General features: G+C 42.7%; 1 protein-coding gene across 1 annotated transcript in view; it reads right to left on the bottom strand.

Moving 5' to 3' along the window:
* LOC123776427 (histone-arginine methyltransferase CARM1-like) overlaps positions 1 to 24,220 on the bottom strand; it is a 267,557-nt gene that overhangs the window by 53,812 nt on the left and 189,525 nt on the right. The window contains exon 5 of the mRNA XM_087858769.1: positions 11,757 to 11,867. Coding sequence (XP_087714895.1) covers positions 11,757 to 11,867 — 111 coding nt within the window. The remainder of the gene's footprint in view (positions 1 to 11,756; positions 11,868 to 24,220) is intronic.

The following is a 24,220-nucleotide window of genomic DNA, read 5'->3' as shown; positions in this document are numbered from 1 at the left end:
ATCCAGAAGCCCAATAAGTAAAACAGATAAAAGCAGTGTTGCTCTCCTAAGCCCCAGAAAAATGCAGATCAAAACCACAATGAGCGACCCCCTCACACCTGCTGGGAGGGCTATTGCCAAAAAATAGCAAAAAGACAAGTGCTGGTGAGGCTATGGAGAGACTGGCACCCCACACGCTGTTGGTGGGAACGTGGAAGATGCAGCCACTATGGAAAAACAGTGTGGAGTTCCCACGAAACACTAAAATAGAATTACCATATGATCTATCAACCTCACTTCTGAGTATGTACCCGAAAGATGTTAAATCGGCCTCCTGAAGAGATATTTGCACCCTCACTGCAGCGTTATTCACGAAAGCCACGACTTAGAAATAATCCAAATGTCCATCAAGACATGAATGAAGAAAATGTGGTCTATACACATACAATGGAATGCGATTGGGCCTTGAAAAAAAGAAGGAAATCCTGCCATTTGCAACAACAATAGGGATGAACCTTGAGGGCATTATGCTAAATGAAATAAGCCAATCACAGAAAGACAAATAATGCATGATGCCATCTGTATGAAGTATCTAAAATAGTCCAACTTATAGAAGCAGAGAATAGAATTGCGGTTGCCAGGGGCTAGGAAGGGGGGAAAATGAAGATTGTTCTTTAATGGATGTAAAGTTTGTGCTGTGCAGGGCACCTAGCTGACTCAGTTGGAAGAGCATATGACTCTTGATCTTGGGGTCATGGGTTCAAGCCCCACACTGGGTATGGAGATTATTTAAATAAACTTAAAAAAATGAAGTTTGTGTTATGAAAAATGAGTACGTTCTAGAAATCTTCGTATAACATATCACCTGTAATTAACAATGTGGTATTGTGTATTTTAAAATATGTTAAGAGAGTACATCTCATGTTAAGTGTTCCTATCAAAAAAAAAAAAAGACACACAAATACAAGCATGCAAATAGAAACCTAACACAGGGAAATTTTTGGAGGTGATGGACATGTTAATACCTTGACTGCAGCGATGGACATATGTATATGTCCAAACTTTTCAAGATGTATACATTAATTGTGTTGCAATTTTAAAATATCAGTTATACCCCAATCAAGCAAAAAAAAGTGTGGGGGGGAGGTGTGAAGGAAGCAAAAATGCTAACTTGAAAATATATCTGTAGTCCCATGTTCACAGAGGTATTGTTTACAATAGCCAAGACATGGAAACAAACTAAATGTCCACCAATGGATGAGTGGATAAAGGATGTGTGTATATACATATGTATATATAGATATATATATCCATACACACACACACACACACACATATACATACACAATGGAATATTATACAGCCACAAAAAAGAGAGAATCCTATCATTTTTGACGACATGACTGGACCTTGAAGGGATTATGCTAAATGAAATAAATCAGAGAAAGACAAAGTATGATCTTATGTATGGAACCCTAAAGAAATAAACACAATACAACCAAAACTAAAAATCCCACCAAACTCAGAAAAAGAGATGAGATTCGTGGTTACCAGTGGTGGGGGTGGGGAGATGAGGAAATGGAGGAAGGAGGTCAAAGGGTACAAACTTCTACTTGGAAATAAGTACTGCAGACTGGAGACGAAATAGAGAAGGTACGCTGGCTAACACTGTTATATGATGGAGAAGAGTTAAGAGAGTAGATTCTAAGAATTTTCATCACAAGGAAAAATTTCTTTTCTTTTCTTTTTCTTGTATCTGTATGAGTTGACAGATGTTAACTAAACCCACCATGGTAATCATTGCATGAAATTTGTAAGTGAAACTATTATGCTGCGTGCCCGAAACTTACACAGTGACAAATGTTAATTATTTCTCAATACAACTGGGAAAATAAGGGAACAGGTTAAAAATAAAAGCAAACTTTTAAAAGTCAAAAAAAATTTGAAGTCAATCCAGTTGTTTTTAACCAAGGCTCAATGATGCACACAAAACATTTGGTGTTAGGCTTCCAGCCTTTCTGGCTGTTACTAAATTGGACGTAATAAAATGTACCCATCATAAAAAGGGGGTGTTGCTGTCACTGTAGGGATCTCAGGGCAGGCAGGCTCCTACTGCTCCGCCAGCTCCCTTACTTCCCCAACTCAGACATTGTGGGAAATCCTTTTGGGGGCTGTTTCATCTCTGATGTTATATAATCCGAGTAATTCTCAAAGTGTGGTCTACTGACTAAGCGGCAGCAACAACAGAACTTATAAGAAATGTAAATTCAAATGCAAATGCACATCCCTGTACCTCCTGCCTCAGAAGCTCTGGGGGTGGAGCCCACAATCTGTGTTACAGAAATCCTGCAGGGGATCCTGAGGCCGCCTCAGCTGGAGCCACCATGTTATTCACTCCCTGATGCCAAAGCAGTTGTGCTCCCTCTCAATGGTCACCAAACCGGAGGCCAGCTGAGAATTTAGTAGGTTTGGGTCAGCACGCACAGTTTCTGCTGGGGAAAGGATTTAGACACAGCTATGAATTTCTCCTGAGACCCAGATGTTACCGAGCTGCTTCACACACTGCTCTGGCCAGTCTGCAGAAGCTCTGGAAGGGCTGGGCACCATGCAGAGCCCCTGCATCTTGTAATTGCCTGGGTTTTAAAAAGGAGTCATTAAGGAAATTTCAAAATGCAATTTAAACACACACTTTTAAAAGATGTGCTCTGCCCGGTCCCAAACCTCCCTTTGTTGCCTGGTGATCCCCCTCCCGTGATCTCTACTGGGTTGATTTATACAGAGACATGAATGAAATGAGGCCTCATAATAGTACTGATAATCGCCATGGCGACAATGATAACAAAAGCTAGAGAATGTCAGTCACTGCGTTAATTTCTATATCGATTTTCTCAGGTGATCCTCATAAATATCTTCACAAGGGACTATTACTATCTACAAATTTATAGGTGAAGAAAATGAGGTAGAGAAAGGTCAGGTAACTTAATATGGTAGGTAGAACTGTGTGCCCCCCTCCCTCCAAAAAGTATACATTCTACTCCCTGAAAACTTTTGAGTATGTGACCTTACATGGCAAAGGGCCCTTGCAGATGTGATTATATTAGGGATCTTGGGATGGGGTGAGTATGCTGGATGGTCTTCACGGGCCCAGTATAAACACAAGGATCTTTTCATGAGGGAGACAGGACGGAGTGAAGAAGATGGTGGTGAAAACCAAAATCACTGCTCAAGTAATGTGGGCAGCCTCTAAAGGCTGGCCAAGACAAAGGATAGATTCTTCCGTAGAGCCTCCAGAAAAGGACAGTCCTGTGACACCTTGATTTTAGCCCCACAAAATCCACTTTGCATTTCTGGCCTTCAGAACTATAGGTATTATATTTGTATTGCTTTAAGCCATTAAATTCACATTAATTTGTTATAGCAGCAATAGGAAACTTGCCAAGGTCATGTGGCCACTTTTCAAAATCATATGGCCATTATTCTGTGGATCAAGGACACAACCCCACACTGTCTGATTCCAGAATCATCGATCCTAATCCTGGCAAAGGTGTTTAGGGCCTACGTTATAAGGAACGGAGTGCTGAGTGAGATGAGGAGGCTTAGATGTTTTCTCCCACATGCCTTCTTGTCTTGTCAATCCCCAATCCAGCTATAAGAAGGGTTCTTATTTCCTGGGTAGGGTTTTGTGGCAAATGGGGTAGTATTCCACATGGACTTCTTTTTTTCTTTTTTTTTTAGATTTATTTATTTGAGAGACAGCACGCACAAGGCAGGGGAGGGGGGAGGGACAGAGGGAAAGTAGACTCGTGCTAAGCATGGAGCAGGAAGTGGTGCTGGAACCCACGACCCTGAGATCAAGACCTGAGCTGAACTCAAGAGTCAGATGCTCAACTGACTGAGCCACCCAGGCGCCCCAAACATGGACTTCTACAAACTGCTCCTCTGTGAAGTGTGTTACTAGGTAATTTTGCCAATGGAGGAAGGTTTCTTTCTTACATGGCAGACCTGTCTGCCTGTTGAAGTGCTTCAAAATCAGTTCCTTACAAAGAAAAGGATGGTTTTTCTCCTGGCTCCTGGAAGAACTAGCTTCAGGGGTAGGGGCTCCAACTTCCAGTCAACACATGAACCTCTTCACCTTCAAGGAGCCACGAGGGATGCTGGAGAAGGAGGTGGCAGGAAGGGCTCGTGTCTCACAAGCTGTGCCCCATCTTCATGACCTACCTTCTCCAAGGTTCTTTGTTATCTGTGATATGGGGATGATAATAACTTCCCCAAGACCCTCACAGAGTCTTCCTGAAGAACTATGTCTTTATGGATGTAGAAATGCATCCTAAATTCTGAATGTTCGGCTGTGCAAAATGCTTATTGGTATTATTTTCTTCAGAGATTCCTTACTGCCCCCTCTTTATTGTCAGTGCAAAAATAAAAAGTGTTGATGGGCTGGATGGAACTTCATGACTCAGGCATTTGGTGTCTGGAGAATGAGAAGAAAGAAGTAAGCTGCAGGACACACTAAAAATACTGGAGAAAAAAAAAAAGCCAGCTCAAAGAGTTGAAATCAGGATAAACTCAGAAAACTTCAAAGTATATGCTCTTTCTAGTGTTCAAGATTAAAAATTAGAAGTACCTTTCAATAATTGGCCTTCAAAGCATTTTGTGAAGAGATTATCCACCCATTTAAGATGAGGAATCGCCTAAGAACCTAAGGGTTTCCAAAAAGGTCATTGTTGGCAGTAAGAGGTGAAGCATGAAAAGACAACATTTCATTTCTTTCACCCTTTAAGACTTCATTCAAATCCCATCTCTTCTCTGACAGCCTCCCTGACCCGCCCAGCAGACGGGAATTGTCCCTGGACCTGGCGCTTCTCATGGCTGCCACTCACACACACTCATGTGCATTCAATGTCTCGTGTTGTGAATTTCACTTGTCTGAAATCCAAATGGACTGTAAACTACTAGAGGGGAGAGATCATGTCCTACGTGTACTCTGTGTCCTCACGGGGCTTAGGATATTCGGATAGTAGAAGGCACATCATGTCAGGTGGTGCAGTCCATTTCTAGAAAGTCTTTGCTCCCACCTAAAGCACACCTGACCAACTGTCCTGTGGCCTGGCCTAAGCTTTTAGTGTCATCTGACTTATTTCATCACTTCCTGGACTTCCTATTACATCTTTTTCTCCATTCTCCCCCAGCTTCCTCTCTGTAGCCCTGAGTTAAGATCCTGAGTCTTGATCTTGTAGTACCCACTGTGGCATATGTTACCGATCCTTGCTTCAGGACCATGGGACTCATTCCCCCAGCTGCTGGAAGGTTGGCTATGATGGCTCTCAGCTGGGGCTGGTCTTACCAAGTGCCCTCAGCCCAGAGAGCCACCTGAGCCAAAGCCACAGCCCTTCTTGAGAGAGTGCTCATAAAAAAGGTGTGGAATGTAAAGGCCCTTGCCTCGAGGTGGCTCAAGCCCGATGTGTAGCATCAGCTTGGGGACTCCTGTGCAATTAGATGTGTACCTTCTTGTGACCATGTTGCAGTTAACACCTCCTATGCCCAGTACCATCCTGCCTCCTTCGTTTCCCCACACATCAGGCTCCCGAGAGCCCCCATGAGAAAGTTCCTGCATGCAGCTCTCTGCATCGGAGTCTGTTTCCAAGGGAACCTGTTCTGTGACAGATCTCACACATAAATAAGGGGATAAACAATGCCCACAGCATGAGGGACTGGGGAGAGTGCCTCACCTAATGTGGAGCCAGTCCGATCTGGCCAGGGCCCCCAATACCTGGCAGTGAACACAGCCATCAGCCCGGCCGCCATATGCCAACAGAGTGAAGTCTGGCCACTTGTGTCCTCTCCCCTCCATCACTGCTTCCTACTAAGACTTTCTGCAGTGATGGACACGCTTCCTCTCTGTACTTCCAATCCCAGAGCCATTAGCCACTGTGGCTGCGGAGCACTTGAAATGCAGCTAGCGTGACTAAGGAATTTAATTTTTAAAAACTAATTTACCTTGAAATATAAACAACCATGGGTGGCTCCCATTTAGAACCGAGCAGCCTCAGATCATGAATCCAGTAGGTCTAGAAAGGCAGAGTCACAATGGCTCCGATCCCACCTGCCTTTACTTTCGCTGCCCCATCACCTCGAAGCACCTGGTCTGACTCCTTAAAAGTCATCCTAACAACAAAGCATATGTAGGAATATGAACGATGTACCAGTAAAGACTAATTATTAAGTGGCCCAATAATGATGATGAACATTGTTAAATCTCGGTGCCAAAAAGCTTTGTTGTAAGTTTAAGCTGTGACACATAAATCTATTCATGATTGCTTACCCTCCTTGTCTTTTATTCTCCTGGCCCTCTGAGGAATTAGATGGCGAGACGTGACCTGTGTTTGTGTACAGTTTAAATTAAGGAACATCCTCCTCCTTGATCGTATATGTGTATACATTTGATTAATGCCTTTTTCTTTTCCATTTGGTCTGTATGATCCCGGAGCTTCAGCTCTATGTTTCATACATAAGAAAGGAAGAAGAGAGCAAGACAGAGCTGCCATTTTGAGGAGGACAGGCTGGAAATCCATGGGAGACCTTTAGTCCTGCCCTGTTCTGTGGAAAAGGATGATCTCTTATTACTGACCCAGAAATGTCAGATGGGGCCCAGGGTGAGAGCACATGGCTGTACCTGGGCAAGTTCATGACCATCTTGCAAAAAATGACTCCGTGTACGTGCCCTCCAGACAGAGTCACTCACATCATCCTGCCGACCGAGGGTCAGCCCTTACAAAATCAGTTTGAGCCACTGAAAGCAACTGAAATTGAATTCACTGCAATTTGAAAATATTCTGTTTACTTAAAGCCCAGAAGCCTGGCATGAGAAGAAGTATCCAGGCCCAGGCGATGGTAGTTAAATTTGTTCATTTTTCTTTCTTGTTGCAATTTTATCTTTTCCGAGCAATTTAATGAAGACTCCAGAGGAAAGAATTAAATGTCTGCTGGTTCAATTACCAAATAATGAAAAGGTCGAAAGGAGCACCATGCACTGTGTGCTGAGCAGCTATAAAAGCCTATTCTTAGAGGGAAAATCTTTTGTGTGCTGTTCACACTCGCATTTGGCCACCCACAAATTGTGCAGACGAGCGTCAGTGTAAGAAGCAGAAATCAAGAGCTGGTACAGGTCGCCCTCCACCAGGGTGAAAAGGCCTGGCCCACGGGAGCATCTCGTGATGCCCACGGCAGCAGCCGGAGGCACGGCGGAGGCCACAGTCTTCGTCAGGAGGGACCAGGCTGGCGTTAAATCCATTCTTTGAGAAGGTTCTAATCATGCTTGGCCCTGAATGCATTATAACTAGCCTGTCCTTAGTGCCACATGCAGGGAAGGTCTCGGGGGCCAAAGAGACCTGCCGGCAAGGATTTCAAGGACTCTGTGCAGTCCCCACAGCATCTGAAAAGCCACCCCTGCCTCCAACCTGCCCCAACTACACACAGAAAAGATTACAGAAACACAGAAGTCCTCTATAGAAGCCAAAACCAAAGATAACATAAAACTATGGCTTTTGGGATTCATTAGAACATTCGTTTTAAAGCTTTAAAAATCAAGTCTCCCTGGAAATGATATACAAGCAAAGAGGCAGTTCAGTATAGACTCTCCTCGCCTCGACACCCACAGTGACCGTCTCTCCACTCATGCTGGGGCCTCCCCAAAACCTTTTGATCAGTAACATCGACAGACTCAACGGACAAGTCATTGTACAGCGCCTTTTTCACCTTTAAATTAAGTTCTTTTTTGGTTATATAAGAGAATACCCTCATTCCTAGGAAATACACACTGAAATGTTTAAGGATAAAGGGCTACGATGTATATCACTGACCCGGAGAAAAAAGTGTGTGTGGTGGGGGGGGCGTCTGAGTGGCTCCGTCGGTTCAAGTGACTGACTTGATTTTGGCTCAGGTCATGATCTCAGGGTTGTGAGGTCGAGATCGAGCCCCGCATCAGGCTGTGTGCCGGGCGTGGAGTCTGCTTAAGATTCTGTCTCTCGGGGCGCCTGGGTGGCACAGCGGTTAAGCGTCTGCCTTCGGCTCAGGGTGTGATCCCGGCGTTATGGGATCGAGTCCCACATCAGGCTCCTCCGCTATGAGACTGCTTCTTCCTCTCCCACTCCCCCTGCTTGTGTTCCCTCTCTCGCTGGCTGTCTCTATCTCTGTTGAATAAATAAATAAAATCTTAAAAAAAAAAAAAAGATTCTGTCTCTCTCCCTCTCCCCCTCTGCCCCTCCACCCCTTGCTCATTAAAAAAAAAAAAGCGTAGGGGTGTGTGTGTGTGTGTGTCCACCCATCTCTATCTCTACCCAAATATATGTAAACATTTACACACACGTACATACATATCCGTGTGGAGGGGATGAGAGAAAAGCAAGAGTCGATGATAAAGTGCATGGGGTAAAATGTGAACAACTGTTGAATCTAGGTAAAGAGAATTTGGGTAGCCTTTGAACTATTCCTATTTTTTACAACTTACCTATGAGTTTGAAATTATTCCACAATTATTCAAATCATGTCAAAAGTTATAAATAGTTGAAAAAGTTTTAAAATTTAAATTTTTTTCTCTTTTCTTCTCCTGTGGATTAGCCTCTTGCTAAAGACCCTCGTAACTATGCAGCAGCCACACTCTGGGTAAAAGTGCCCACGAGGGCAGCCCCACTCTGTGAGAAGGGCAACAACCCTGATGATTGTTTAATCAGGATGAGGATTCTCTTGGAGAAACCAATCACACAGACGGTTCTAGAATGGCTCCTCCCATGGTGTGCTGACGATTACTGAGAGTTTATGCTGGGGTTGGAGACAGGATTATGGCTAGGAAATGCAAGGGTGTCTCTAGCTAATTTCTTTCTGTTTTCCCTTAAAATACTATAACCAAGGGTATTAGGTTTTCAAGGTTTTAAAAAGAACTACTATGTCTCGAATCACCTTAAAATATACGGGAAAACAAACTGTATAAGAAAAAGAAAATTCCTGAATTATTTATGTCACTCTTTTTCTGGGGTGGTGTCTGATACAAGAGACAATAGGATCAATCTCTTATCAGAATAGAACCTCTCTGAAGACAAGAATAGACCTTAATCAGTACTGCTACTGTTATATTCCCAAAAAACTGAATTGTGAGATGTAATTGAATGAAGGTATGATTTTTTTTTTTAAATCCTTTGAGACTTTATTGAACTGCTACAATACATCCTTAGTTTTTGATGTAGTGTTCCATGATTCATCGTTTGCGTATAACACCCAGTGCTCCATGCAATATGTGCCCTCCTTAATACCCATCACTGGGCTAGCCCGTCCCCCTACCCCCTCCCCTCTAAAACCCTCAGTTTGTTTCCCAGAGTCCACAGTCTCTCGTGGTTCATTTCCCTTTCTGTTTACCCCCCCTTCATTCTTCCCTTCCTTCTCCTACTGATCTCCCTGCTATTCCTTATGGTCCACAAATGAATGAAGGTATGATTAAATGATTGAGCAGCACCTGAGACAAAGTTCTGTGCTCACCCCCTTATCCTCAGGAATGCATTTTAAGATCTATGAAAATCTGAGCGGAGGCACTTTTAACTATAGGGTTCTCTCCTCATAAGCTTATATTTTCTTCTCCTTTATTTAGAATTCCATACTTAAAGTCTACTAGGACCATAAAGAAAGAGAAAAGGTGAATTACGAACTGTAAAAAGTTATTTTCCACACATATAACTGAGAAGGCTTAATGACCAGAATATAGAAATCATTCCTACAAATGAATTAGAATTAGAAAAATAATTCATCAGGCTCCTCTGCTGTGAGCCTGCTTCTTCCTCTCCCACTCCCCCTGCTGTGTTCCCTCTCTCGCTGGCTGTCTCTGTCTTTGTCAACTAAATAAATAAAATCTTTAAAAAAAAAAAAAAAAGAAAAAGAAAAATAATTCAAAATAAAAATTGTCCAAAAAAAAACCTTAGCAGGTATTCCACAGAAGAGAATGGCCAAATCACTCTGCAAAGATGCTCAAAGTCATTATTAAGTGGAAAATGCAAATTGAAACTGCAAACATCATGTCATAAATACCAGATGGGCAAAAATTCCAAAGCCTGACAATACCAAGTGCCGCCAGAATTGCAGAACAAGGGCATTCTCGGTTACTGCTGGAGTGAGGGAAAACCGGAAGGGCCGCTTTGGAAACCAAGTGGGCATTACAGAGCAGAGTTGAAGGCAGGCCTGTCCTCTGACCCAACAATTCTACTGACGGTTATACGCTGAGGAACTCCAGCAAAGATGTAGTGGGGGAGTGCTGTAAGAATATTTGTAACAACACTTTTATAATGGAGGCCATCCAAAGTCCACCAACAGAACAGTGAGCGAACAACCTGAGGCATTTCATACAAGAGAACATTCTCCACTACAGAGGATAAATAACCAACACTTTTATGCATTAACAAAATGATCATCAGGAACATTACGTGGAATGCAAAAAGCAAATTAAAGAAGAATGCATACATTATGATTCCATTTTTGGAAGTTCACAAGGGATTTGTTTTTAGGGACAGAAATACATGCGGTAAAACTTGATAGAACAAAGGAATGACAAACAAAAATTCAAGACAGTGGCTACCTCTGTTTAGAGCAGAAAGGAGAAAAGCAATCAGGACAAGACACGTGGACCTTTAACGGAAATGCTAATGGCCTATTTCTGAGGAGACGTACAGGGCCCCATTCATTGCCTGATCCTTTACACTTACACATTTTACAAATATTCTTTTGCATGTATCTAATTTTCAATAAAAACTTTTAAGAACTGGTGAAGGAGCAAATGACCAAAAATATTTTCTCCAACATTTGATGGAAGGAAAAAAGAGTACAACATGCCGGCCATCAGGCTCTCACACTCTTCCCTTCCAAACACGCTTCACTGGTCTACTTGTCTCTGGTCCCTCTTTGCTCACTCAATCCAAAACCCACCACCACCCTGAGCTACCAGTTGTCCGGGGCTGGGAGAACATTACGTGATGTTCATCAGAAGGAACAGTCAAGCTTCCCTCTCTGTCATCCCACCGCTCGTGAAAACTCAGGCCTCCTCCAGGTGTGAATGACTAGCACATTACCCTGTCCACGCATGTGCACACATACATCCAGTCTCTGCAGCCTGACTGGGTTATTATTCTATCCAATATTACCGAAAGCCATTATTACCTGACTCTTGACTTTGACTTATTCTCTAATATTTGTACACATTTCATAATGGTAGTAGAGCACTATATTAAAACAAAACATCTCCCTATCCTCCAATCGGAGCCTAAAATCTGAAAATGCCTTCTGAAACACAGACATCTATCTATGTTCCGAATACAACCACGTAGCAACAGCTCCTTAAGTCCAAAGTAAAATTTAAAGTGAGTGGTACAGCTATTGTCTATGCATCACTTAAGAACAAAGTAAATCTAGCTCCAGGGGAATCTGACTCCTCACCTCGGTAGGTCATTAAAGATAAGAAAACATTCATATCTCCCAGGCCCACCTGCCACCCAGTGGATGGGGAAGAAGAAAGTTTTGTTCTATTTTCAGTATCACACAATGTTTTAAAAACTTGTTTTCCCATCAATTACTTCAGTGAAGTCTGGATTCTTGCAGCAGTAAAATCCCAACAGGAAAAAAAAAAAAATCAGACTGGTAAAAAAAATTCTTCTACGTGACCTGCTTGGAAGAGCCCATCACCCAGTCCCCCGAAGTTTACCGAGGGCTTAGTTAGGAGCTGCTGTAGAAATACAACCACTTACCTCCGCATACCGTGCTACTGAACTGGCTTCGACAGCATACACTCTCCTAGCTCCAGCCTGTACAGCAAAAAATGATAGTATTCCTGATCCGCAACCAACATCTAGAACAACCTGGAAGAAAAAGCAAAGACAAGAAAGAGGTGAGAACACACGCAGGTATCCTGGCCCCATGCCGACTTTGAGCCTCGCCATCAGACCTAATTAAGGTACGAGCTGTGCTATTTGAAAGTGGTCTTACCTTGGCCAAGTTATGAATTTCTGTGAGACTCCTTTTTCTCAGATGTTTAATCGGGTTAATAATAGCCACTTTTTAAGGTTTGCTGTAGGGATTAACGAACACAAAGTGTATACAAAGCACTTGGCACGTAATTGGTGTTTTTCAAATCATTGCTCTTATTATTATAGTTTCTTTGTAGCATGGATTGCTTTTAGGATGTTTAGGGCCAAAAAAAAAAAAAAAAAGGTGTTCAGGGTCAAGAGAAGTGAAGTGTCGTGACTGAGCTTGCTGATATTATCAAAACTGTTAGCATGAACAAAATGAAAACTCACCAGTTTTTATATGTTCTGTATGCTTTATATATATATATACAACTTTATATATATAAATAAATATATTAATTTATTCAGAAATAACTGAAGATAAAGTCTTTAAAAATCCAAAGGTGAGGTATGTGCTTGCTTTTTTTCCAGGCCTCCCCACAAAGTTGGGGAGGTTTATAAATGGAAGGTAGAAGGGTATTAAGACAGCGGACACATGGAATCTACAGACACTTTTCTTCTATTCTCTGTGCTCAGACCTGGGACTTAAATCAAGAAAACCAGCATTCACTTGTGCACAACTCACTAGCACAAAGGTCCAACACTTGACCCGACACACTGAGAGAAAGTGGTGGACGGCATGCATTGGGTCCCCTCCCCAAACACTGCCAAAGCCAAAGCCCAAATCTCAATCTGATCACTGAAATTTCGGGCTACCGGGTTCCTGCCACATCAAGACTTTGACTCTTAGCATCTTTCAGCACTAGCTTTGAGGGAGATATTTTGATTGCGTCTGAATCCTCACTATAAACATTTGAATAAATAGCATTATTATGTCTACTTTAGAGATGACCAAATTGAAGTTCAGAGACATTGACCAACCAGCCCAAGATCACAAGCAGCAGATAGGGGAGTTAGGACTTGAATCTGGGTATTTTTGCCTTCTAAGCTCATGTTCCATAAAACCATACACTGTGTACTTAAATTCATCTTTATAAATCTGACATATTAACATAGTGATACCAATAGGCAATGTTTGACAAGGAAACAAAGTATTACCTTTTGTAGGAAATTTAGAAAAGTTGTTTTTTTTTTTTTTTTTTTACTTGATAGCAGGAAAATTTTTCCAAAAAACAGTAACTACCAAGGGGGTGTGTGTGTGTGCGTGTGTATGTGTTTTAACCGCAGTACCATACTGTGCTGACACAGATACTGTGCCATCCTTCTAGAGAGCATGCTGTTAGTGATGGGTTCACAGTGCTCACTTATATTAATTCTAGAACTGTGGCTGTATTCCATATGGTTTCCTAGGGTTTCAGTAATTAGGAGCATTACCGATTTAAAATGTCACCCAGGCTCTGGAATTTGCTGTCAGGCTGTCTATACTTTTAGAAATACCAACATTTCTTCCCCTCATCCTCCCTCGGAAATACATCTTCACATGGGCCCCACTCCATTCCAAGAACACCTATTGACCACTCTTTAGGAATGAAGGCCATTAAGGTGGACAGTACAATCCACAGTCCCCCAGAAAGACATACCAGATCCAAAATAACTTTTTTGGAGCCTTAGTCAATAAAAATATAAACCTTAAGATTCCATGTTCAGTCCAAAATATGATTGCAAAATTAAGAAACAAGGGAAATTGCACCTGCTTGCTCTGGTGACAGGTGCCCTAGAAACGTGTGAATGGTGTTCTCTGTCTCTTTTACTAGGGTGCTGTGAAGCACATCTTAGAACAGTGTTTTTCAGTTCTCTTGATCCTGTGGATTAAAACCAAAGTAATGTTTGCACTAGGAGAGAGAGGAGAAAGGTAATGGGAAGAAAGAGGAAAAGGTCGGAGATGGGAGGGAGCCTGATGTATGCGGCTCAACCTTTGCCAAATTAGTCGATTTGGTAGAACACGCTCTAATAGACCCAGACCATATCCAGAGAAGAGATGAAAAATTATAAACTAAGGCAATTTTCCAAATGCTTTATTTCAATACCTAATTTTAGGCCAAAATAACCTTATTCGTTTGGTTATTTCAAAACAGAGCACAGGCCTTGGAAAAGGGTCGGATCTTTTGCTAGCATGATCCAGATAATGCCATCTGCTTTCTACTTGTGTATTTGAAAAATTAATAAAGGGGTTTTCAGTCTGGGGCTGACAGGAGAGGGTGGGGAGAGAAAGGAACATTTGCCTTGTCTATGTAAGCTACACAACATTGGAAAAAAGGTTTGGAGGGCATAGAATAAATTCTTTGGTGAAAAAAACAAAGGCTGAAGCAAATATTTAGGCTCTACTGGAAATATACTATGCTTTCCAGCTGGGGTTTCCAAATCTGGGAGAAGAGAGGACCCTAACACAGGTAGGGTTTCTAAAGGACATCTTCCCAACACCATCTATTTGATCGTCAAGCCTCCTTGGGATGGTCAGTACATGCTTTATCTCCATTTTATTGATAAGGTAACTGAGGCTTGGAGACACTGCTTCCAGCCCAAGGTAACATGGCCGGTAAGCAGCAGAGCTGGAGAGTGCCTCCGCACCATCGTGGCCTTCCTCTGTGTAGGAAAAGATGAGAGGAAAGGGTGCACCATGCAGAGATGAACATCTGATCAGATTACACCAGAGCAGGCACCACCAATGGTGCCACACAGCTAGAGGGAAGGTCCCCGTCTCCTTGACGTGTTGTCCTTGGGCCTCAGCAATCCAGCCGTGACGGACTTTCCTGGCCTCTTTTTCTGTAATTCTTCTCTCTTCTTCCCCACCCCTTCTAGACTCAGCACCTGCATGTCTTTCCCTGATTCTGGGATCCCTCGTTCACCACCCCTGCCCCAGAAGCAGCTAACAGCCTGCCAGAGGTTTGTGCTCTCTCAGGGCCCGGACTCCATTTCCCACTCCCCTGCATCCACGCGTGGCTATGGGGCCACTTCGGCCCAATGGAGTGTGAGGAGAAGTGACCAGTGTCTCTTCTGGGGGAGGGTGGCTGAAGGTGCACTGTGCCTTCCCACACTCTATGCTCCTTACGCAGCAGCACTGGAAACCACCTGCTGGAGCTAAAAAGAGCCTGGACCCCTGGGTCACCCCTTTGGGAAGAGCTGCTCAGAACACACTGGGCATGGCACGAGAAAGAAAGAGATTGTATTATGTTAAACCACTGAGATTTAGAGACTGTTTTGCTTTCATAGTTGGCTTACGCTGACCAATACTTTTCCACTGGGTGAAATCCCTTGTCTCATTTTTCTACCCAGGGAAGTGAAGATCAAGCCCAGAGATCACATCTTTGGAACACTTTCTCTGACATCCCCAGACAGTCAGTCTAGGCTGGGCTCTCTGTGCCTGGCACATAGCTCTTTAGGAGAGCTTATTACAGGATATTGCAAGTATTTCTTTCCATGTTTGCCTTCCCTGCTAAGCCCATGAGTTCCCAGACACAAGAATCACATCATTTATTTCTCAGTCCCTAGTACAACAGGAAAACAAAAACCATTAATAAATATTTGTTGACAAAATGACTGAATACAATGACTTAACAGGGCAGTCTCCTCATTCCAACATTGCCTTGAACTATCTTTGGAAAAGGCTTATGAATTTTCCAGCCACTTGAACTCTGGAGGTGTTCTTGCATGCAAAGCTATCAACCAAAGAGGCTAAGCATAGGATGCCCTTGCCTTATTCAAGACTTATATTCTGAACTGTTTCACCCAACCTTACCTTCTGCTTCCTGGCTTATTTCTTATTTCTTGGCCTCCAAGGCACCTCACAGACCTGACACTTTATACTGTTTCTCTTCATGAGCTCTATCCTTCCTCCTTGACTACTATCCCAACACATCCCTTGGGTCACTCTTGTGACCATCTGAGGCAGGCTTCTTGGAAGGTTCCATGTTCCTTTCTGCCACAGGACCTTGGTACATGCTGCTCCCTTTGCATGGGGTGCTCCCCACTGCACATTCTATATCAGCCTATGGCAATTTTTTTTCTTACCTACTCAGTGCTCATTGTGCTAGATATTTTCTATTTGTTCCTTCAGATCTGTGCTCCACTCTCCTCTACCTGCTCTTTGTCAGAGTCTAACATATGGGACTGCACCAATGGCATCCTTGCCATTAGGCTCCAGTTGGAAGCAGTCAAGAGAAAGGACAACACGAGATCAAAGTGAGGACCATGAGGTTAGATGACTCATTCTCCTAGTCTCCTCCTTCCTGGGTCTCCATGGATTGGATGTCCCCTCTACCCAAACCACAGTTTCTACTGGGCTTTCACCTTTACAGCCATGACCATCCTGTCCAGTCTCCTCTCTTGCCACTGCTGGGCTGCTTCAATGCCCTGTGCTGGTTCCCTTAACTCTGCACACATCTTGGTATACAGTCCCATTATTTAACTCTCCTAAAGCATCCTGTTGGGTGTGCCATCTCTCTCCTACAGAGTCCTTGGCTGATACACAAACTCATCCTTTTGATTCCAAATCGCTCCTCAGGACAGAAGACATCCCTACTCTTTGTTCCACTCCCAAGCAAAGTAAAGTCCTCCTGTTGTATGCTTTCTTATCATCACCTCTTCATCCCTTTCCTTTATAACACTCATCACAGTTACATCACTCTATTCAGTGAGTGATTATTTGATTAATGTCTGCTCCCCTGGACTGTAAGGTTTATTTTTTTAATCAAATGTATGACTTTAATGTTCCATGTTAAACATAACTTGCTAATTACATAAGTTATTAAATGACACCCCAAACTCATACCATATTCTATCACTTGACCCTCTAATGTTAGAGTTCCTCAGGGCTTGCTCTTAAGTCTTCGTATTTTCTCACTTGACATTCTCCCATCTCTCAAATCAGTAGATCTCATCAGATCCCAAAGATTCAATTACCAATGCTGAGACTATTGATTACCAGGCTTGAATCTGCAACTCAGACCTTTCCATTTAGCTCTCGTTGTCCACTAGACATCTCTGAGATTTTTTCAGAATCTTCAAACTTGACATTTCCAAAGTCCTGTTAATATCTTTTCTCCATTCTGCTCTGCTCTAGGACTAACTCATTAGTGGCATCAATGCTGTCATTGCTCAAGCTGGAAACCTGAGTGTTTTCCTGGGTACTTCTCTCCATTTTACTCCCCTATCCACTTAATCCTGGGTATTCTTTTTTTTTTTTTTTTAATTATGTTATGTTAGTCACCATACAGTACTTCATTAGTTTTTGATGTAGTGTTCCATGATTCATTGTTTGTGTATAACACCCAGTGATCATTGCAGTATGTGCCCTCCTTAATACCCATCACTGGGCTAACCCATCTCTCACCCCCGCCTCTGAAACCCTCAGTTTGTTTCGCAGAGTCCATAGTCTTTTATGGTTCGTCTCCTCCTTTGATTCCCCCCCCTTCATTTTCCCCTTCCTTCTCCTAATGTCCTCCACGCTATTCCTTGTGTTCACATATAAGTCTAACCATATGATAATTGTCTTTCTCTGCTTGACTTATTTCACTTAGGATAATCCCCTTCAGTCCCATCCATGTCGATGCAAATCGTGGGTATTCATCCTTTCTGATGGCTGAGTAATAGTCCATTGTGTATATGGACCACATCTTCTTTATCCATTCATCTGTTGAAGGACATCTTGGCTCCTTCCACAGTTCGGCTATTGTGGACATTGCTGCTATGAACATTGGGGTGCATGTGCCCCTTCTTTTCAATACATCTGTATCTTTGGGGTAAATACCCAGTAGTGCAATTGCTGGATCATAGGGTAGCTCTATTTTTAACTTTTTGAGGAGCCTCCATACTCCATACTTTACCAAAGTGGCTGTACCAATTTTCATTCCCACCAACAGTGTAGGAGGGTTTCCCTTTCTCCATATCCTCTCCAACATTTGTTCAATATAGTACTAGAAGTCCTAGCATCAGCAATCAAACAACGAAAAGAAATAAAAGGTATTCAAATTGGCAAAGAAGAAGTCAAACCCTGTCTCTTCACAGATGACACGATACTTTATGTGGAAAATCCAAAAGACTCCACCCCCAAATTACTAGAACTCATACAGCAATTCAGTGATAGGACAGGATACAAAATCAATGCACAGAAATCAGTTGCTTTTCTATACACTAACAATGTAACTGTAGAAAGAGAAATTAGGGAATCGATTCCATTTACAATTGCACCAAAAAACCATAAGATACCTTGGAATAAACCTAACCGAAGAGGTAAAGGATCTATACTCTAGAAACTACAGAACACTTATGAAAGAAATTGAAGAAGACACAAAAAGATGGAAAAACATTCCATGCTCATGGATTGGAAGAATAAACATTGTTAAAATGTCTATGCTGCCCAGAGCAATCTATACTTTCAACACCATCCTGATCAAAATACCAATGGCATTTTTCAAAGAGCTGGAACAAACAATCCTAAAATTTGTGTGGAACCAGAAAAGACCTCAATTTGCCAAGGAAATGCTGAAAAACAAAAACAAAGCTGGGGGCATCACATTTCAAGCTATACTACAAAGCTGTGATCACCAAGACAGCATGGAACTGGCACAAAAATAGACACACACATCAGTGGAACAGAAGAGAGAGCCCAGAAATGGACCCTCAACTCTATGGTCAACTAATCCTCGACAAAGCAGGAAAGAATATCCAATGGAAAAAAGACAGTCTCTTCAATAAATGGTGCTGGGAAAATTGGACAGCTATATACAGAAGAATGAAACTCAACCATTCACTTATACCATACACAAAGATAAACTCTAAATGGATGAAAGACCTCAATGTGAGACAGGAATCCATCAAAATCCTAGAGGAGAACATAGGCAGTAACCTCTTCGACCTCAGCCACAGCAACTTCTTTCAAGACATGTCCCCAAGGCAAGGGAAACAAAAGCAAAAATGAACTTTTGGGACTTCATCAAGATAAAGAGCTTCTTTTTTTTTTTTTTTTAAAGATTTTATTTATTTATTTAACAGAGATAGAGACAGCCAGCGAGAGAGAGGGAACACAAGCAGGAGGAGTGGGAGAGGAAGAAGCAGGCTCCCAGTGGAGGAGCCTGATGTGGGGCTTGATCCCATAATGCCCGGATCACGCCCTGAGCTGAAGGCAGACACTTAATGACTGCGCCACCCAGGCGCCGCAAGATAAAGAGCTTCTGCACAGCAAAGGAAACAGTCAACAAAACAAAGAGGCAACCCACGGAATGGGAGGAAATATTTGCAAATGACATTACAGATAAAGGGCTGGTATCCAAGATCTATAATTAACTTCTCAAACTCAACATCCATAAAACAAATAATCCAGTTCAAAAAATGGGCAGAAGACATGAATAGACGCTTCTCCAAAGAAGACATACGAATGGCTAATAGACACATGAAAAAAATGTTCAGCATCATTAGCCATCAGGGAAATTCAAATCAAAACCATATTGACAGGGCACCTGGGTGGCGCAGTTATTAAGCGTCTGCCTTCTGCTCAGGGCGTGATCCCAGCGTTCTGGGATCGAGCCCCACATCAGGCTCCTCCGCTAGGAGTCTGCTTCTTCCTCTCCCACTCCCCCTGCTTGTGTTCCCTCTCTCGCTGGCTGTCTCTCTCTCTCAAATAAATAAATAAATAAAATCTTAAAAAAAAAAAAACATTGACATACCACCTTACACAAGTTAGAATGGCAAAAATTAACAAGGCTGGACTGTAAGGTTGATTAAGGGAGAGACTTCCAACCGCTTCTCACCCACTACTGAATCCCTGATAATAGCACAGGGTCTGGCACATAGTAGAGACACTCACTAAATCTCTGCTGAACAAACTGAGTACATAAAAATGTGTCTCACTACCACAAACAGGGAACCAACTCATGACCCAGAAAATATTACCTCCTGAGAAAGCACCTTCTACCAGTGTAACACATCCTTCCAATCTAGTGATCTTAAGCATCTCTCAAAGGATGATTTTTTTTTTTATATTGCCATATTATCATTACACTATGATCCCGCTGGCTCTTGTGTACAATGTTCCTCTGGAGAGGGAATTCATCCTCAGCTGCCCCTGGATACACAGGCAGTATCTGAAGACTTGGCTAATTTGGGGCTTAGATGAGGGAACATAAGAAAATGGTATGAAATTCCTGCCAGAATGAATAGGGAAAAGTCAACAATTGGTCCATGTAATAGTGGCCAAAAATTCTGAGAATTTATTTGTAAATAAAGTAAGTCTGAAAAATACTAAAAAGATAGGGTCATCCTTTTGCTTATACAGATGATTTTAATTACATGCTCTAGTGGTTTTCCTGGGCAAAGAAATCCTGCAAAATGTTTGGACAGGGCTAAAAAAGCTCCAAGTGGGTTCAAAGCTCTTTATTTGGATTTACTAGATTAAAACTAATGAGGAATATCTGAGTCTTTATGGAAGTGTGAAACAAAATTACGCTTGAATAATGGAGTAAAACTAAAGTAAATATGTACCATTTGTTTTATACTTATTATGTTGCTATGCCTGTTTAGAACTTTGTAGGCATCACCTTATTTACTTGTGATAACAACTCTATAATCAGAGGACTATTATTTTCTCCATGTTGTAAAGAGGCTGAGAATCCGATGAAGTTCAAGTTGTGTACTTAATAAATGGCAGAGATGAAATAAAAAAATCAATGTACCTAATTCAAACCCTGTGCTCTTAACCCCTCCCTTCATCTTCCAGCTACGTTATTCCTTTTACTGTTCAGGTTACAGTAATATTGGTCACAGGTAGCCTTCTTCTCGGCCCTAGCTTTTTTTATAATTGTCTTCCAAGAGTGAGGTTCCTGACCATCCCACAATCCATTCCTCCAGTTTCGCCAGTTATTATTTATTATTTATCCTTTCTTTCTTTCTTTGCTTAAGCACATCAATAGCTGCTCTGAACTGCAAGCCCCTTTGCAATTTTTCTTTGCCCTGTATGCCTAAATTCTGTGCCCAACCCACGTGTCCACTTCCACGGCAAGCAGTCCTTCTTTCAGCCATCCTCTTATTACAACTGCAGACACCCCCACCAAAACACCCACAGTGATACATACCCCATGCTCTCACAGCACGGTGCACAGTACCATCATTACCTGCATGGACCACCTACCTCCATAGACTGCACTGAACTCTGCCAGTATCCCAACTCTTGGCTGACAGATGGACTAAAAAGCTTCTAGGCTGTAACAAAATAAAGGAACTGCACGACCTTTTGTGGTCAGAGAAGAAAAATTCCAAATCATCTCAAGGCATGCAGAAGACATCCCTTAATGGCCTTTGCAGCGAAGATTTAAATCTTGTACAGATAATTAGCGCTTTCATTACGGCGTAAGAATCCTGCCGTGATAGCTCCTCGTAAGACAGGATTCTACATCTGCTGTGCAGTGAAACTTGGTTTCAACCAAAGAGCTGTCTGTATTTAAATAATGCATAATTACTGCTTAGGAACCCTTGCTTCATCCTGCCTGGTCTTCTGGCAGAGGATAGATAATCCCATCACCAATCTTTTAACCACCTTTTTACCGGTTCTCCCATGATTATGGAAAATACAGAGTATGTTTATCACTCTTAGTTTATCTTCCAATGATTAGCTCCCTTCATACACTGCCAATGGTCTTGGATGAGTGCACCCAGCTCTAAAGCTTTAGACACTCCATCAGACACCTATTAAATGCCTCATGTTACCTACTGTGCCAAGCACTGCTAGGTGCTGGGAATGCAGAGATGAATACAGAGAAAGAGATGTGTAAGAAAGAAGCATGACAATGTGTCACAGTGGCAATGACTGAATGATATAAAGGACAAAGAAGAATATGAAGGAAGAATATTCCATCAAGGAGCGTGGAAAGACTTCAAAGAGGTAAACAGAGCAATGAAAATTGAAAGTGGAGTCAATGTTGTGCTGTTGGCATTGAGGGAGTGGCTGGAGCACCTGTGAATGACGGAGCCAGTCACATTTAGGAGACAGTAAATTTCCTGTGCGCTAGAGGTAGAAGTAGACTGAGACACGAACGTGGTGCAACCAAAAGCTGGAGAAACCGGCAAATACTTGATCATAGATGGTCTTACATAGAAGACCAAGAGCTTAGATGGGATTCTTAAGCAGAGAAGGGTCATAAAATGTTTCAACAGGAGAATCCATTGTTGCATTTTAATAGCGTCACACTGGTGGCCTGGGTTGGAGGGCAGTCTCGGAGGAAGCAGAGCAGATCCGGGTGGTTCCTAACCAACATCAGTCCCTTCTTCCTTCCTATCGGGACCTCCATATTAGTGAGTATTTATCCTCTTGCATGCAGTTCACCATCCCCAGACTCAGGGAGGGATCCTGAACCTTCTAGCACAATCCTAGCTGGTTCCCTTCCTCTTACCAGTGACGGCTTGAGGCTTGGGTGTGTGACACAACGTTATTAATGAGACCTGAGGGGATGTCTGCTGGGGGCTATTGGGAAATTTATTCTCCTCCCTAAGACAGACACACAGAAAAGATGCTTCTTCCTTTTTGGACATGTTTAAACTAGGGTGTGACGTTCAGAGCAACTGAGTTAAAACACCTCGGAGTCATACCACCTTCAATTGTTCTAGCCAACTTGAGTGGGGAGCTTCTCCTGTGTAAAGCCAAAGATATTTTCACTCTGGTCCAAGTACAGAACCTAACTGGAAGACTGGCAACATTCCAGGAAAGGTACGACAAGAAGGAGAACCAAGAATGATCCGGGGGACAGAGGGAAGTGGAAGAGTTGCAAAAATGCAGAGTTAATAGAAGCTAAAGGATTTGGAGACTGGAAAGGAAAAGAAAAGGTCTAGATTGACTTCTAGGTCCCTGGCTGGGGTAGTGTTTATAATCCAGTCGGGTTTTGCGTCATGCCAGAATGGAACATTTGCCTCACTGTTTGGCTGGAGCGGCCCTAGAAATCGCTGATCTTCGAAGACTGGAGCGGAGTTTCACTGCTGCTCCAGCCACTGCTGCCTAAGGAGTCTGCTGCGGGGGCTCCCCTCGTTCCTCAGATTGCCCACGAGTAGGACAAAACCACTCTCCCCACTCATCTCCTACACATTTTGTTCCTTGCCTCTTGCCTCAGTTTCCTTGTTGCTTTTGGGGGCACAAGGCAAGCACTACAGCGCCTGCTCAGCCCTCCTGCCTGTGTGACCTTGAAGTGCAAGGGAGCTGACACCCCCTGGAGGCGAACTTTGACCAATGCAAGATGGCAGCCAATGGACAAATCATTCTCCTTTCCTCCCCTTTGATGAACTGCTTGGAGATAAAGTGGTTTCACATGGCCTCTTTGAAGACACCTAGCGATCAGTTTTTCATTGAGCTGTGGCGAACTCAGTAATATGCTCTCTTATTCTCTCTCTCCCTCCTTCCCGGCCTCACTGCCCTTCCCCTTACTCGTGCTTTCCTGAGATTGCCCTCCCTAATAAAGTACGAGCTCCTAAGCCTCTGCCCCATGATCTATGATTTAGGGAACTGAGGCTAGGAAAATTATGGAAGTTATATGAAATTAAACATGCTTATTGGGATTTTTTCTGTTATTCTGTCTTTTCTGGGCTTCCGGCACTTCTAAATTCTAAACCCAAACCACCACTGAATCTGAATGGCTGTCAATAGCTCAGATCTAGGAAATTAAGTGAAAAGCGGAGCCCAAGTTCTAAGTTCATCGGAGCCCAATAAATCAGGTTCTAGTACAGTACTTACAACTGCTTATTAATTGACCATTGGGGCCTATGTAACTGCTTCTTACTGATTTTTATCTTGTTTGTCTACTTACATTCTTATCCTGGAAAGCAGATATTAAAACAAAGTCACCTACTTTGGAAATTATTGTTCCATAGAATGTTCTATCTAATTCTTTAGCAAAGTCAGCAGCTGCTCCAGATTGGTCCTTCATGGCACTGCCCTAGAGGGAACATGAAGGCTTAGAAATTCAACCCTAGGAACTTTCTAAAATGGCTGGCATCCAGTGGGTAGGCACTCCATCAGGCCGAAATTAATAGTAAGATAACCAATAAAACCACAGTAGTGAAATACTAATCCTTCAAACCCCTCTCTTTCTTCCCTAGTTCCCTCACATGCACAGCTGATGCACTGACAATATCACCTTAGCAATCTGTCCCTTCTTTAATGATTTTGCAAAAGTGGCATCTGGTATGATGGTCATTAGTGCCATTTACCAACTATTTCTGGTTCTCCTTATGCGCGCATGGTAGAATCACACTCCCTTGCTCTTTAAAAT

The sequence above is a fragment of the Ursus americanus genome, chromosome 34, assembly GCF_024610735.1.
Source record: "Ursus americanus isolate L20-20 chromosome 34, mUrsAme1.1.p, whole genome shotgun sequence".
NCBI classification, from domain to species: Eukaryota; Metazoa; Chordata; class Mammalia; order Carnivora; family Ursidae; genus Ursus; species Ursus americanus.
Note: the sequence above shows the minus strand (reverse complement) of the source record. Positions and strands in the feature narration are given on the sequence as shown.